Raw genomic sequence first — 15,010 nt, 5'->3', positions numbered from 1 at the left:
GAGGCCCACTCAGTGTGTGTGTGTGTGTGTGTGTGTGTGTGTGTGTGTGTGTGCGCGCGCACTCTTATTTAACCAAAGAAATATTAATCGCTTGTTTCAAATTAACTTCCTCTAACCCCTCTTTTCTCTCCGAGTTGGTGGCGGCGTTTAAGCATATTGACTTGTGTGGGGGCGGTGGGACGGGGTGAGGGGGGGGGGGGGGGGGGGGCTAAGTTAAACACTTCGAGTAGTTAGTGCGGAGACGCGACGCAGCATAGCTAATACCAAATCCTTCAATCATTCTGCGCACACACACACACACACACACACACACACACACACACACACACACACACACACACACACACACACACACACACACACACACACACACACACACACACGGCGGGTTAATTGTTTACCGAGCTAAATGAAGTGGGGATAATGTCGGCTAACGGCGCCGCCGAGACGAAGGGGAGCGTTGTAAAGGACGATTTGATTTATCGTCGTTTGTTTGCCGAAAGAAAGAAAAAGTCACTCTTCATCTGCGAAAAGCTGTTTTGTCAGGTGTGCGTTTTGAAGTGTCGTGTGTGTGTGTGTGTGTCTCAAGTTTACTTTTTTATTCACACCTTTTTAACATCACAGGAAAGCAGGTGTTTTTTTTTTTTGTTTTTTTTTTATTTTTACTGCTGATTCAAAAAGGACGTGAATAAGAGAAGAAGCTGTGTTTTTGAACTTTTTAAACTTTCGTCAGTGAAAATAAAATAGCGAATATGTTCTAAAATACATCAGCGTTATGAATTCAGGGTGATTTCACTGCCTTCACTTTTAAGCTCATAACTCAGTCATTATAGCGTCGAACCATTCATGCTATAGTTTGTTTTTTTCAGGACTGTCTAAGTTATCCAGATCTTTCATCATATAAGTTGATAATACTTAGACATTTTTGATATTAAGCAACATCTGAACCACGTTAGTGGGAGAATGCATGACTCAGCAATTTGAAAAAAAATTATGCTTAGTACCTGACGGAAGATAGAAGTCATTGTTTTGTTCGGTTAAATCTTGCACATGTTTTGACGACAACTTTTGCATCATCTCTATTAGAAGCAGACCAATTATTGATCTTTTCAAAAAACAATTTTTATGGACATTTTATGACTTTAATTGACATGAAATTGACAGGAAATGAGTTGGGAAGAGATCATGTGTGATCTGAGTGTAACGACGATCAAATTTGATGCGACTTTAAGGTCGATTATCTCCGCGATGCTTCGTCACGCAGACGAGGCTTCGACATTGTCGGAAAGCTGAAGTCGTGCCGTTTCACCGGACACCTGCTGCGTCTCTCTGCGATGAAGACTCGCCGCATAATTCACCCGAGAAGAAGAGGTGGGGGAATTTTGAGCCCATGAAAAAACTGAAATCAAGAAAAGGAAGTTCAGATCTGCTGCTCATGTATCTTTGACCTTTAAGGAAACCGCACCACCGACTAACTCCTCCAAAAAAAAAAAGAAAGAAAAAGCTCCTGAAATTGAGACACTGCAAAACAGATGAGGCCGTGACATCCCACATCTGGATCTCTCTGAAAGCTTTGATCGCTCTTCCAAACGGCAGCGCTCTTTAATTCAGGTAGAAAAAAACGCAGCGTGCGAGAGGACTCGATTAATCTCACTTCAAGTTCATCGCTATCAGACGGACGTTGATTTCCCATCGCGAGTGTGTCCTTGAGGCGGATCACGAGCGAAGGAGCTCGCAGTAAATAAAACATGCACGGCACGAGGAGAAAAAAAAACTAAAAGCTGACAAAACCTAAATATGATTATGGCTTAAAAATCCTGAACTCTGTTTTAGATTTTTGTGTGGAAAAGATTCGCCTTCGATTTCACTCGAGCGTTTGTGAACGCGTCGCCTTAAAAACGTTGATTTATCTCTCTGGAAACGCAACTCGATTGTAGTTTTTGTCAACCTGCAAAGTCACTAAAGAAACACAAAACCTCTAATCCACAAATTACACGTACGTGCGTCGAACAGCTGATTTAAACCGGGAGACGCCGCAGGAATAAATAAATGGAGGCAGAAGTATCGTCTTCGGAGTTACCGGTGATGATCGCTGTCTGGAGGTCATCCGCGAGCTGCTACGCCTTCGTGGGTGTGTTTGCATGAGACGCACACACTTTCAGGTGTGTGTGTGTGTGTGTGTGTGTGTGTGTGTGTGTGTGTGTGTGTGTGTGTGTGTCCAGTCGTATGGTCTCGGTCACCGATATTGAATCCCAACTGTGAGGGCCATCTGTCTGACTTTGACCCAGCAGCTCACCGTCACACCTTCAGAGAGGAGGGGAGGAGAACGAGTGTGGTGTGGTCACCTTCGCTGTGTGTGTGTGTGTGTGTGTGTGTGTGTGTGTGTGTGTGTGTGTGTGTGTGTGTGTCTGTGTGTGTGTGTGTGTGTGTGTGTGTGTGTGTGTGTTTTTGTGTGCGCAGTTTTTTTTCTGGCTCACACACACACACACACTTCGGTCATGTGCACTTTTGGCTGTTTGGTTTGAAGATGCCAACTGCTGGCACACACACACACACACACACACACACACACACACACACACACACACACACTCCTTCTACTCGCAGCGTGAGCTTCGGGTTTGTCCTCTGGTCGCGGGACAAGTCCACCTCCGACCTTTTTTAAAGCACCGGGTGCTCATTCCTGGAAGATGTCGGCGGGCAGGCGAGGGGGGGCCTGTGGGGAGGGGGCGGGGGGGAGGTGGAGGGGGCGGGGGGCGCTAACCCAAGAGCAGGCGGGTTAAATGTTTGAGGAAGTGTCGTGTTTCCCGAGGTCCACCGACCGCCTGCTGAACGCCGGCCAGGAGTCTCCACATGGCGAGGATATAATCTTAAAAAAAGCCGAAAGGGGAAAGAAGGGCGGGGAGGGGGGGGAGGAGGGGGAGACATTTCATCAGCTAGTCCGACGGATAGACACCTCGCCTCAGCCAGGAAGTGAAGGGTGATTAAAGCGAGCGTCCTATAACTGGAAGGTCGTAAAAATAAAATCCCTCCGCTGTCACGCAGACCTTCTGGTTCCACTTCTACCGACGCAAACATCCTCCGATCGGTCCGGAGGCGTATCGACGCCGACTCAGCGCATTTATGGCAGCGAAGAGTGATTGAAATTATTATTCATCTGGACAGAATTTATCAGAATAATATTGATTAATATTTGCAGACTCATTATACGCAGGGTTCAGCAGCCTTTTTTTTTACAAACTCTTTTCCAGACAGAGAATTTGATCCAAGTCCTGGAATATCGGGGGAATTTTCTTTTTGCATGTTTAAGATCAGAACCTCCATCATTTCAAGCTGTTTGAGAAAATTCAGCTGTGAAAAGTCTGAATATTACAGTGTTTTATTATTTTGATTCATTTCTATTGTTTGCTGCTCAGATCGAAGCTAAACAGGTCGGTTCGGAGCTAGAATGGATCGGCCGGCCGGACGCTCACTTTAAACTCTGCGTTGCTGTGATTTGCTCGTTTAGCTGTCAATCAACTCGCCTCTTAACACTCGGGCGACTCATTATTGCCGGCGTGAGTGCTGACTTTTCAGTTTCGCGCATTAGTATGTAAATTAAATGTTAATCGATTTTTCAAAGGTGTGCATCTGTCATGTATTTTTTATTCATTTATTTTTTTTTTGTTACAGCGCCGCGCTGTGACTCAGTCAATCAGAACTTGAACTGCGCAGTTTGTAATAAGGCAATTCAAGTGCTTCCGAAAACTGATTAAAAAACAAAACTCCGACGCTTTCGAGTGCTCGGCGGATTCATTACGAGCCGATAATAAAGCCCCTTAAAGCTCGGACCAACTTTATTTTATTTATTTATTTATTTTTTTGCTACGTAACAATCAAACGATCAGCGGGGGGGAATTAACCTGCAAACGATGTGAATAATTAATATGCAAAAAAAACCCACTTCAATGAAAGAATTACCAAAAGAAAAGAGGTCCGCAGGAAGTCTCGACTTAATTGAAGCTAAATACCGACGCGGCTGCAACACGTGTGCTTTTTTATTTTGTATTTTTTTGAACGTGGTGAAGTTTTTTCGTCTCTCTGAGCTCTTTTATTTATTTTTTTATGAGTCTGAGCTCCCGCCGAGCGCGTAATGAACGGCAGGCTGCGCCGCCACGCCAGAAGCAACGGCAACTGTGGAATTGTGGGATACGGCGGAGGAGGGTCTCGTGCTTTTGTGGGCGCTCGGCGGGAGCTCACCGAGATCAAACACGGTCGACGGCGCTGGCGGCCCCCGCCGGGCATTCTGGGTAGACAGACCTGAGGAGGACACGCCTGAAAGCCAGACACACTTTTTTTTTTTTGTTGTTGGGTTTTTTTTTTGTACCTGTGTGTGTGTGTGTGTGTGTGTGTGTGTGTGTGTGTGTGTGTGTGTGTGTGTGTGTGTGTGTGTGTTTCTGGAGTGAGTGACGGCAGCACGCCGAATGCTGTCACGCCTTTTGTTTTTTTTTCTTCCTCCTTCAGAGGACAGACTTTGAAATGGATTAACAAAAAAAAATATGACTTGATGTGACTTCCAGGTTTTGTTGCTTCGACACGACTTTCTGTCTTTTGATGTCGCTTCTTCACACACACACACACACACACTCACTCGTCCCTGCATCTGTCCTTGTGTTAGTGATATTGAGACTCCAGCCTGAAGGCTTCCTGACTATTCCTGTCTGTCCGGTGTCTGTGACCCGCTTCCCTCCTTCTGTGTCTTGTTTCTTTTTTTATTTATTTTTTTATCTTCGTGTCTCTGTTATGTTTTTCAGCTTGTCCGTCCCGTTTTCTTGATATTTCTTCAGGGGGTTTCCTCAAATGTGGCACAAACTGGGACTCGGGGATGAGCTGATTCGATTTTGACGGGGTCAAATGTCAACTGTGTTCAGCCATAACTCGAGAAATGATAATATATAATAATTACGGTCAACTTCACTGCGTAGCCGAGATGAAAGCGTCCCAGAGTTTCCTGCTGATTTTGTGTGAATCAGCTTTTTATAATTTTTTTATTTGTAGCTTCTTTGACACAGTTAAAGCATCGTCTGTTGTCACGGCAACAACTATGCGTTCAATCCAAGTAAGCTTTACTGGAGAGACCCTCGTCTTTAGGTCCAAACTCTTCTTTCTTTCTTTCTTTCTTTCTTTCTTTCTTTCTTTCTTTCTTTCTTTCTTTCTTTCATCTCTTGAATTTTCTTCCTGCTTCGTTCCTCCTTTCTGTCATTTCCTCCTCGTCGCCCCCATCAGGCAGCTTTTGGAACTAGTCAACGGACTCGGTGTGTGTGTGTGTGTGTGTGTGTGTGTGTGTGTGTGTGTGTGTGTGTGTGTGAGAGAGAGAGAGAGACAGATAGCGTGTGTGCATCTGGGACAGGTCTGGGAGAAGAAGAAGTGAGAGTGAGGATGATAAGGAAGAGAGCAAGAGGGAGAGAGTTGGGATAAAGGTGTGTGATAGAATTGGAAGATCAAAGCCTTTCTGTCACAGCGTGACTGAGCCCAGGGGCGTAAGACGGGGCACACACACACACACACACACACACACACACACACACACACACACACACACACACACACACACACACACACACTCTCTCCCAGCTGGTATTTGACTCTGAGTGTGATTGATACCGAGCTAGATTTGGAGAATCACTGTCATTCGTCTCTCGGCAGATCAAACAGCCACATAATCTCCCATAAAGGAAAGAGAGATGGAGGGAATAAAAAAAAAAAAAAACAGAAGAAGGGGGACAGAGGAACAGAGGAGGAGAGATTGAAGTCGAGAGTTGACAAAGCCTTCTCATCTGTGAAGTGTTTTCTTGTTTTGTTTTTTTTTCCATTAAAAAAATAAATAAAAATAAGACCCACCGCCTTTAAAAGAAACACATCCATCATTCAGCTCCGTTAAACGGCTCCTCGGTCAACAGAGATCCAGTTATCTCCCAGAGACACGTTTACACCTGGTGTTATAAAACATGCAATCTGCGTCCTGCCGACTCGTCTGAATGAGGAAGGAGGAAGGAAATAAAGAGAGAGCGGCGAAATCAGGGCGAGCGAGGATCAGCTGGAGATCAGGTTCGGGTCTAAAACAACGGCCACCAGCGTTTGTTTGGTCGTCTCCAAGCGAGCCGGTCCGAACCTCAGACGAACCCTGTTTGTTGACTTTCTCTACTTTATTCGTATTTCAGTTTCGTCCTCGAGGCATCGCGGTGTTACCGAGATGTCACCGACAAGTATATGGAGTCGCAAAATCCGACCGAGGAACTAAAACAAAAACTGCGATTTGAAGATATGAAGTCAAAATATCCCCCTGAAACGCTGAAAGGTTTATGTTTCATGTTTCTGTCGAAACGAAGCTTTTATCTCCACAAATAATCACCGCAATTGTTTTGGAGTAAGCGAAGCGAAGTAAACCTCCGTCTTCGTATCGGTCTCCGGGTTGTTGTTTTGTGAGCTCCTCCTCTTCATCCTCTTCTTCCTCTTCCTTCTTCTTTATCTCCTCTTCATCTCGTCCTGGTTTCTTCTTCGTGCTCTTGAACGTGCTTTTGTTCCTTTTTCTATACACATATACATATAGTTTTTTGTTTTTTTTGGAGGCACAAACCTTCTGGACTGAAGTGTTTCAGCTGCTCGCGATCACGTTTCTCTTCGTCGTGCGTTTAAATCGTATATTTGGATTTTATCGGTTCTGAGACACAAACATGTCGGATTGTATTTAAAGTTTGTTTTTTGTTTTTATTCTGTCTCCTCAGATGCACCACCCTATTCAGATGAAGCCTGCAGACAGCGAGAAATCTAATGGTGAGTCCACACACACACACACACACACACACACACACACACACACACACACACACACACACACACACACACAGTGCATCAACAGCCCTTTTTTTTGTATTTGCTTGGTAATAGTTATCTCGAGTGTTTGCTCGGGACGGGGCGGCAGACTGAAGGAGGAGGGGGGCGGTGGGGGGGGTGGAGGGGGTGGAGAGGTAGAAAGATTGGAAGAGAGGAGCAGAGAAAAAAAGCGTGGAAATGCTGATATATATATATATATATATATTTATATATATATATATGAATTTATACGTGATGAATTATTGAGGTGCTTCTGAAGGGAGGTCAGTGGGAGTTGAATCGTTTTGGCCTCGTGGTGAACCGGCGTCTGTCCCGCCTGCAGCTGCACGCTCGTACACACACACACAACACACACACACACACACACACACACACACACACACACACACACACACACACACACACTTTAAATGCATCCATTTTACACACATACTGTCGCACACCCCCCGTCCTCACATCACCCCGCCCCTTTTTTTTTTTTTTTAGAAACTCTTTTTAGATTCAGTTGTGTGAATCTATTTCCTTTTTACCGAAGCCTCTTCCTCCTCGTTCTTCCTCACTGTTAACGAGGTATGAAGCCGAGGAAGTCGCAGAGTCCCGAAAAAAACAAAAAAAACAACGCACACAACGGCAACTGTGTGTTAGTGTGTTTATGAATACTTTGACGGACCTGTTTGTTTCACCGCTGAAGTTGTAGAGCTATAAAAAGCAGCCGTCCACCGACCCGGTGACACACGCCGGTCCACGGCAGCAAAACGTGAAATAGACACGCTTTGGGGCCGCCGAGGCGTGAAAGTTACACATTTTGTAAGCGTGAAACTTAGACGTAAATGTCATGTGACCGAGGTCCTGTCACAGAGGTTTTGAGACCAAGTACGAAGGACATTTCTTTTTGGTGGTATTAGGAGGCAGGAAGGGGGGTTTGGTGGCGGGAGGACGAGGTTTAACGGTGACACCGTTTTTCTTCAGTGTTTTTTTGTTTTTGTTTGTTTCTGAACCCCAACCATGTTGTTTTAGCTCAAATTTTCATTCTCTGTAACTCACACGGCTCGAAGAGTGCAGCAGGTGTAACGCGACGCGACGCAAAAAGCGTGACTATCTCACGCTTTGCTGTAGCGGATCTGGCGGGTCTATTTCACGCGTTGCCATGACAACCAGGCCACGCGCACCGTGAGGGCGCAGTGGGTCGTTTTCGGGGATATAAACTCTTTCTCCAACAGCTTTGATGGTCACGCAAGAGTTTCCTTCCTGTTTCTGCAGATTCGACTGCAGGTGTCGAGTTCAGATGTCAGTGTCGAGTTATGAAATTATCTTAAAAGCCGACTCATCTTTGTTTTTGTTTTTAATCACTTCCTGTGGATTCAAACCCGCATCGAATGCTTTTTGTGTCCAATCTGAACTACACAAAAAAAAAAAAAAAAAAAAAAAAAAAAAAACCTGGCGAGGTTTAATAACTTCTATTTTGTGACAGACTCAAATTCAACTTTCAGGTCAACTCGTTGACATTTTCTTTTGCTCGTGAGCTTCTTGCTGCGACACAAAATCTACCAGAAATTAGCGTAATGTCACGTTTGTGCTTCAAAACCGCTGGAACGTTTTTTTTTTTTTTTTTTAAAGCCTGAGCTTCACCATCACATCACATCAACAGAGGATGGGAACTCTGTCGGGGGATGGTGAGGAGGGTGGGGTGGGGGGGGTGGGACAATAAAACGCCATTATCATCCATTCCTGGCAGCAAATAGGGCGAAATATGACTTCATAAGACATAACCTGTCAGGAAGAAATGAGGGTGGAACTTAATAAAAAGAAGCCCACTACGCTTACATATCCATCCACTTAGCGGTAACGACCTTTAATAAACCCGGTGACGTACGGCCTGCTCGGCGCTTTTTATGAATTCAGTCGGCGGAGGAGGAGGAGGAGACGGAGGAGACGGAGGAGACGGAGCGGTTGTAGCGGCACAGAGAACACGTTGGCTAAAATCTCCTGCAGTCTCTTTTTATTATTTTTTTTATTTTTTTTGTGTGTGTTTTTTTTGGCATCTCTTAACGTGTGGAAACTCAGCACGAAGCCAATTCTGCTCCGATTTATTCCAAAGCTGACTGCAGATCATCCCAGAGCCGGCTTTACGAGTCTTATCACTACTAACCCCTACAGCCCCCCCCACCCCAGCCCCACCCCACCCCCACACCCCACCCCGTCCTCCCGCCGCCTGACTGAGCGCCGCGTCCGAAAAAACAGAAACACTCAATTGTAACGATATCTCCTCTCTTTCTTTTTTTTTTTTTTTTTTGTTCCCATCGACGCCGAGTAAATTAATTACATCGCTGTTAGACTTGTGGTAATCTTCCTCTGGAGTGATGCACACACACACACACACACACACACACACACACACACACACACACACACACACTGTGTACAAAGGAGTTAAAGCTTTTTGAAACAACACTTATCTTGGCAGCGTGTCCCGGCGTTTTTTTTTTTTGTTTTTTTTTTGTGGTTGTTTGTTTCTTTTCTTTTTTTAAACACACAAACAATTCAAACAGCAAAATAAACAAGTGTGCTATTGATTTCCCAGAGTGCAACAGACCGCTTATCTCTTTCGCCTCGCGGTAAGAGCTGACAGTTTCCTCATTAAAAATGAATTGGATTAGCATTACATCGAATGTGGGGGGAACACACACACACACTGGTAAAACAATGTGTGTGTGTGTGTGTGTGTGTGTGTGTGTGTGTGTGTGTGTGTGTGTGTGTGTGTGTGATTCAAACTTAACCTCACACACACACACACACACACACACACACTGAAAACTACCTGCCTTCCTCGAGATTGCACCGGCGAAGGAGGGATTGTGTCAGCGACGCAGAAAGTAGAAGGGAACCCATGAGGGAGGAAGAAGATGGAGGGAGGAAGAGGAGGAGGAGGAAGAGGAGGAGGAGGAGGAGGAGGAAGAGGGGGTGAGAGAGGACGAGCCGGAGAGTCTCAGCGAGCGGTCGGCGTTGAAGTGATAATGAGACATTGATCAGAGCCTCGCAGATGGCATGATGAAATACATGAACTCTGTCTGTCTTCATCTCTCCCCCACCGTCTTCTCTCCTCTTTCCACCGCCGACGCTGATTGCCGTGTTTTGTTTCGTCTCGTTCCATTTTTTTTCCCACTTTTTCTCGTATTTTATCTGTTTTTTGGTTTTTTTTTATTATTTCTTTTCTTTCTTCTCAAGAGATTTTTTTTTCTAGACGTCTGGTTGGTAGAAATATATATATAAAAAAAAAAACACAAACAAAAAGACAAAATGATGAACTTTTCCGTGAAATAAAACACAACGGTAAATGTATATAAAAGGATTTAAGCAAAAACTAAATTCATAATCTTTGGAAATCGTATTACCTACTTGATTTGTTCCAATTTAGAGAGTAATGAACATATTGAAAAAAGAAAACACCAGTGAGGACAAATACAAAACAACACTGTGTTTGTAAGTCACAGACTGGATATAAAAGAGTTCGTAGCTTCAGGTCTGTAAAATGGTTCCGATCCAGAAGTGTCTTCAGCTGCAATACCAGCGAGTGCCACTAGAGGTCGGCTCCAAAACGCCTCCGGCTCCATAGACTCCCATTCAACTTCTCTCATCAAATCCAAAGTGAATAAAATGTGTCCATCAGTTATCTCGGTGTTGTTAGCTAAAGTCACTCCTTCTTATTAGTTTTCTGGAGGTCCATCTGAAAATAATCCCTCATTCATTAGAAAAGAAGATTCAAGAAGACCTGTTTTTGGGGGCGTGTCTGTTTGATTGACAGGCCTGTGGTGCAGTCAGGTTACAGCTATCGGTGGGCGGGACGTAGTATCGTCATGGTTTCCGATCAGATTGAGTCAGAGCCCCCCGCTCGCTCCTCCTTCTCAGCTCTTCCAAATATGGTCACTTCCTGTTTCCAAACCAGCTCCGACCTGGCAAGATGGTGACGGACAGAATTTTTTACTTGACGCTTGTATTGTCATGTGAATGATGTTTCTTTTTTTTGTTTATTTATTGTTCTTTCCTGCTCAATAAATCGCTTGTATAAAGTAAACGAAGAGAAAATCTTGGACATCAAAAACACTTAAACATTAAACCTGTAAATCTGCCCCCCCCCCCCCTCCCCGCCTCCTCTCCCCCTTCCACTCACTCTCTTCTTCTGTACTTCCTGCAGCGGTGGAAGACAGGAAGCTGTTCATCGGCATGGTGTCGAAGAAGTGCAACGAGAACGACATCCGGGTCATGTTCTCGGCGTTCGGACAGATCGAGGAGTGCCGGATCCTCCGAGGGCCCGACGGGCTCAGCAGAGGTACCTGTCGCTCCGACTCACCTGCCGTGAACACACTCGATGCTCCTCATGTGAATATCCAAAGCCTCGACGACGGCCTCCGGCGTCGGCGTCTCTGCATCGACTTATGTAACGACTCCAAATCCTCGGGGGACGTTTTTTTAACCTCACGACCGCGTTGAGAGTCGGCTGGTTGGAAGCAAAATCAAAATAGGATTTAAAAATAACGAGATAATAAATAAGATCGTATTTTTTATTAAATACATATCTTTAAAAATCTGACTTTAAGAACACAAATCCAACCGCTTCGTTGTTATTTACTTCCTTTAAAGTGTTTGTTTTTTTTGTTCTTTTTTTTGCTGGCAGCTCATTTGCACCTGAAGTTTCTCCGGAGCTGTCAGCTGTTTGCTTTCAAACTGCGGTGATTATCTTCAGCAGGAAAACGTTAAAAAAAACAAACAAACAAAAAGTCGCCCGAATGAAATCGATCATCTACAGTTGGAAGTGGAAGAAGTTTAACTGCCTGATTTGTACAGCAGATATAAACATGTTACAGCATTTAAACTCTTTACGGCCGACAAAATATCGAACACGAAAGCAAAACAATCGTCATTTCATACAAATGTAAGAAAGGTTGTCGCACAAAAACAAACATGTGGGACGACATCCGTTCCTGCGTGATTTATTTCTTACGCGACGAGATCGATTTACGAAAGAGTTGTTGAAAATGATCAATACGGAAATTAACTGTGATAACACATGGAAGCTAAAAAGGCTAACTTTCTTTTGCTTTATTTATTTATTTATTTTTTAGCTCTCTGGATACTGTCGGGAGGGTTTTGCATATATGAGAAAAAAAAGTTTAATCTCACGTCAAAAGAAAAATATCCCGCGCAGAAATGACGTAAAAGATGTTGAACTCGTACCTGCACAGAACGGATCGAGACACCGGCGACAAGAAGTTGTCTGTGGAAATCTGTCCCACGTCTTGTTTGGGCTCAATAGCCACGAAAAACTAGAAAAACATATCGATGATAATAATGAAGCGAGAAACCCCCCAAAAAAAAAATCACAAGAAGAGATCAAAGAATAATAAAAACCAGCTGCTTCTTTAAAACAACTAAATAAATCGCTCCAGATTTCCCCTCGAGGTCCTTAAAGAGTCGCGTTAAGAAGTGAATGCAGATGAGCCGCAGCGCCCCCTGGAGGCCGTCCTGAACACTGTGAATACATGCTTCTCCTTTTTCGCTCTATATATCTCTTCTCTCTCCCCTCCCCTCCCCCCCCCCCCCACACCCCTCCTTTTTTCTTTTTTTTTCTCCCCCTTCTCGCTTTCTCAGCCTCGGGCAATGATCACCCCCCTCCTCCTCCTCCTCCTCCTCTGACCTCCTCACCTCCGCTCATATGCTCCACCTTCCCCGCCGCTCCGGTTTAACCTCACCGTCAGCCGCTCCTTTGCTCCCATCGTGAGGTTCGGCAACACCAAAACCCACTGGAAAAAAAAAAAGCCGAGTCGGCAGCTTTTTTTTTTTCTCTCCTTTATTTACTCGAGAAGAAACAAAACCAAACAAACTTGGAAGGATTCGTTAGCGTTTTCTTCCGTCAGTCTTTGGGTTCGACAAGGTGATGTATAAAAATACACAAATCACAAACTATGAAGTCGGAAATGCCGACGACAAATAATACGGCTGCATCTGATGTGAAAGTCAAGTTTTGTAGAATCAAAACAAACCTGCAAAAAAAACCAACTAGTTTTTTCTAATGTAAAAGGCAGAACTTTGATAATAAAACGTTTAAATCGCTCGAGTTCGACGTAAATAAAAAAGATGTCCGATAAAATGAACGGGTAAAGAAAAGTGTGACTCAGCGCTACAAACACGTTTCGGTCGGCGCAGAAATCATCGCGATTACCTGAAACCTCTCAGGAAGTGTTCTCCTCCTCTCGGTAGGGGAGGAAACCGAGCTCTGATTTGTCCGGTCTGAGACTCGGCGGGGGGGTTCGCTCCAAAGTCAAAAGAGCAACGACGGCAAATAATACCGGCGCGAAGTTGTTCCACTCGGTTCTGGAGAAAAGTCCGAGCCGCCTGCACGCCGGACGACAAGCGAGCGAGTCCAACGAAGTGAATTCCTTCAAGTCGTCTCAACGAAGAGAAAAAGAACTCGATTTGTTTTGACGCTACGGACCGTTTATAAAAGTGTTCGGAGCTTCCGGGTCTGAAAAATGAGGCGGAAGCGCCTTAAAGCTGCAATACCGGCGAGTGCCACTAGAGGTCGGCTCCAAAAAGCCTCCGGCTCCATAGACTCCCATTCAACTTCTCTCATCAAATCCAAAGTGAATAAAATGTGTCCATCAGTTATCTCGGTGTTGTTAGCTAAAGTCACTCCTTCTTATTAGTTTTCTGGAGGTCCATCTGAAAATAATCCCTCATTCATTAGAAAAGAAGATTCAAGAAGACCTGTTTTTGGGGGCGTGTCTGTTTGATTGACAGGTCTGTGGTGCAGTCAGGTTACAGCAATCGGTGGGCGGGACGTAGTATCGCCGGGTTTTCGATCGGATCGAGTCAGATCCACCAGCTCGCTCCTCCCACTCAGCTCGTCCAAATATGGTCACTTCCTGTTTCCAAACCGCTCCGAACTGGCAAAAGAATCGTACAGAACCTGAACCGGAGGATTCGTAATGTTCGCAAACCGACGGGTGACGTCGCTGTTCGAGTTGCTGAAGAAAATAACAACTCGAAAAATTCACAATTTGGCCTCCAAAGTTTAACGTCCGTAAACCAACCGTCTCATATCTGTTCTTTTATTAATAACCAATATACATAACTCCCCCCCTCCCCCCCCTCCTCCTCCATCCCCTTTGTGGTTTCTATGTGCTGAGGAGTTGGAGGGGCTTTTTTTTTTTTCTTTTCAAAATCTCTGTCCTCCTCCTCCTCCCTCCTCCTCCTCCTCCTCCTCCTCGCTGTCATCGTCACGCAGGTTCTGTCGGTCATCACATGTATATATTTATTTTCTGTGCTTGTCGGACGTTATGGATGTTTTCTCGGGTCTCGTTGCCTCTTTTTTTTTTCTTCTCCTTCCTTTCTCTCTCTTTTCTCCTCAAAGGTCGCCCCCCCCCCCCCCCCCTCCTCCACCCCCCCCCCCCCCCCCCCCCCCCCCCCCCCCCGTCAAAGAAACTCCTCCAACTCCCATGCTCCTTTGCTTCTTCTACCTTCAAACAGCCACCACCACCACCACCCTCCTCCTCCTCTCCCCATCGGCTGTCCTAGAAATCCTCTGCTCGCATCAGTTTGTCGTCCCTCCTTCTTCCATCCTTCCTTCTCTTTTGTCCTCATGAATATTTCACACGCGAACGGCCGACTCCTGGTGGTTTTTTTTTTTTATATTCCCGAAGAACTAATAGGAACCACTTAGCCGGCCGGTAGTCGCGGTTTAGTCCCGGCTAGTAACCAGATTTGCGGATAAATAAATAGGTTCTTTGGAGGATTTCTGTGACCCGTGAGTCTCCGGAGGCCTCGGCGCTCCCACCTAGCCGAGCTGCCTCGCTTCCCTTATTAAAGCGGAGTATCAATCAGAGGAGCGCTCTGCCATCGCCGCTATTAATAAAATATGGATCACACCACGAGTGGATGGCCGGGCCTGGGGAGCTACCCTACTTTCATTAAAGGACTGTTTGGTTCTCCGCCGACGACAGAATGCGGCCCGGACGGTATTTTTAGCGCTCGAACTGCGTCCCATCTACCAAATAAAAAAATTTAAAAAAGACACGCACCTACCAGCCAGAAAGTATTTTTTTGATATCAATGAATCGATTGTTTATTTATTCAGAAGCTA

At 45.1% G+C, this 15,010-nt stretch overlaps 1 protein-coding gene across 17 annotated transcripts in view; it reads left to right on the top strand.

Annotated features, from left to right (window-relative positions):
* The window catches only part of celf2 (cugbp, Elav-like family member 2), a 53,594-nt gene that overhangs the window by 6,672 nt on the left and 31,912 nt on the right, over nt 1–15,010 (top strand). For all 17 annotated transcript variants that reach the window (XM_069174843.1, XM_069174839.1, XM_069174873.1 and 14 more), the window contains exons 2-3: nt 6,765–6,813; nt 11,066–11,200. In XM_069174843.1, the coding sequence (XP_069030944.1) occupies nt 6,765–6,813; nt 11,066–11,200 (184 nt within the window). The remainder of the gene's footprint in view (nt 1–6,764; nt 6,814–11,065; nt 11,201–15,010) is intronic.

This window comes from Embiotoca jacksoni, unplaced genomic scaffold, assembly GCF_022577435.1.
Source record: "Embiotoca jacksoni isolate LCO1_2020_lvr unplaced genomic scaffold, fEmbJac1.0.p SCAF_102, whole genome shotgun sequence".
Taxonomy (NCBI): domain Eukaryota; kingdom Metazoa; phylum Chordata; class Actinopteri; family Embiotocidae; genus Embiotoca; species Embiotoca jacksoni.
This window is presented reverse-complemented; position numbering and strand designations above follow the sequence as displayed.